The sequence below is a fragment of the Arvicola amphibius genome, chromosome 17, assembly GCF_903992535.2.
Source record: "Arvicola amphibius chromosome 17, mArvAmp1.2, whole genome shotgun sequence".
Classification (NCBI taxonomy): domain Eukaryota; kingdom Metazoa; phylum Chordata; class Mammalia; order Rodentia; family Cricetidae; genus Arvicola; species Arvicola amphibius.
Window position 1 is genome coordinate 30664409 of NC_052063.2, and position 1497 is coordinate 30665905.

The 1497-nt window shown below is 40.3% G+C and overlaps 1 protein-coding gene across 1 annotated transcript; it reads left to right on the top strand.

Annotated features, from left to right (window-relative positions):
* The first annotated feature begins 558 nt into the window (after positions 1 to 558).
* LOC119803634 (olfactory receptor 6C74-like) lies at positions 559 to 1497 on the top strand. Its single transcript, XM_038315049.1, has one exon. It carries the CDS (start codon positions 559 to 561, stop codon positions 1495 to 1497), a length of 939 nt encoding a protein of 312 aa, XP_038170977.1.

Here is a 1497-nt window from a genome sequence, read left to right on the forward strand (position 1 = left end):
TTTTTTTGAGAGAGAGAGAGAGAGAGCGAGAGAGAGAGAGAGAGAGAGAGAGAGAGAGAGAGAGAGAGCGCATAAAGTTGGGTGGATAGAGAGGATTTCGGGGAACGAGGGGAGGAGAAACATGATCAAAATATATTATAATCCTAACATACAAAAATGCTTTCCTTGTGAAAACAAAGAAGGATGTTTCAATAGAATGTCTTTTACTCAAACTAGTCTAAAATATTACTTGGGAAACAGTAGGAGTGAGAGTTGTATTTTCAAAATGGGGGGGGGAAGAAGAAATATGTAGATGCCACAAAAATAATACAGGATTTTTTTCCAACTACAAAAAAAACAGCTGAAAAGAATCAGAAATGAGTATGTGGGAGGTGGGACTGGGTAAGCTGCTAGGCTTGTAGTTCTAACCACTGAATAAATGTGGAGACACAGAAGATGGGAAACTGCCTTCTCATTGCCTTGCTGGATTCTTCGTGCCACCTTTAAATCTTTTCAGATGAGATCAATTCACATTTATTACTTTTCTCCAGGCTGGAAGGATTTAGAAGACACTTAGACATGAAAAATCACACACTTGTGACAACATTCATCCTTCTAGGATTGACAGACGACCCAAAGTTGCAAATTGTAGCCTTCCTTTTCCTATTGATAATGTATCTGCTGAGCATCACGGGAAATCTTACCATTATCCTTCTGACCTTGCTGGATCCCCACCTCAAGACACCCATGTATTTCTTCCTCCAGAAGTTTTCCTTCTTAGAAATCTCACTGACATCTACCTGCGTCCCTAGATACCTGGTCAGCATAGTCACCATGGATAAAACTATTTCCATCAAGGCTTGCTTCACACAATTATTTGCTGCCTTTTTCTTCGGAATAGCACAGTTTTTCTTGCTGGCTGTCATGTCCTATGACCGCTATGTGGCCATTTGTAAACCCCTTCATTATACAACCATCATGAGCACCAGAGTCTGCACTTCGCTGTTTGGCACTTGCTGTTTAATTGCTTTGTTGGCGATCTGCCCTGGAGTCATTGTAAGTCTGGATTTAGAATTCTGTGATACTATTATTGAACACTTTTTCTGTGACTACTCTCCCATCTTGAAACTTTCCTGCAGTGATACAAGGTTCATGCAACTGACCAATTTCATTTTTGCAATCATTATTCTCCTTCTTACCTTGGCCCTAGTAATGTTCTCTTATGGGAAAATCATTAGTACAATTCTGAGGTTCCCCTCTGCCCAGCAGAAGAAGAAGGCCTTCTCTACCTGTTCCTCCCACATGATTGTTGTCTCCATCTCTTATGGCAGCTGCATTTTTATGTATATCAAACCTTCTGCAGAAGAGAGGGTAGCTTTAAATAAGGGGATTGCCATACTCACAATTTCTCTTGCACCATTACTGAATCCTTTCATATATACCTTAAGAAACAAACAAGTCAAAGAAGCCCTGAAGGACGTCATTAAAAAATGTACCTCAGCTACTTCAAAACGGTGA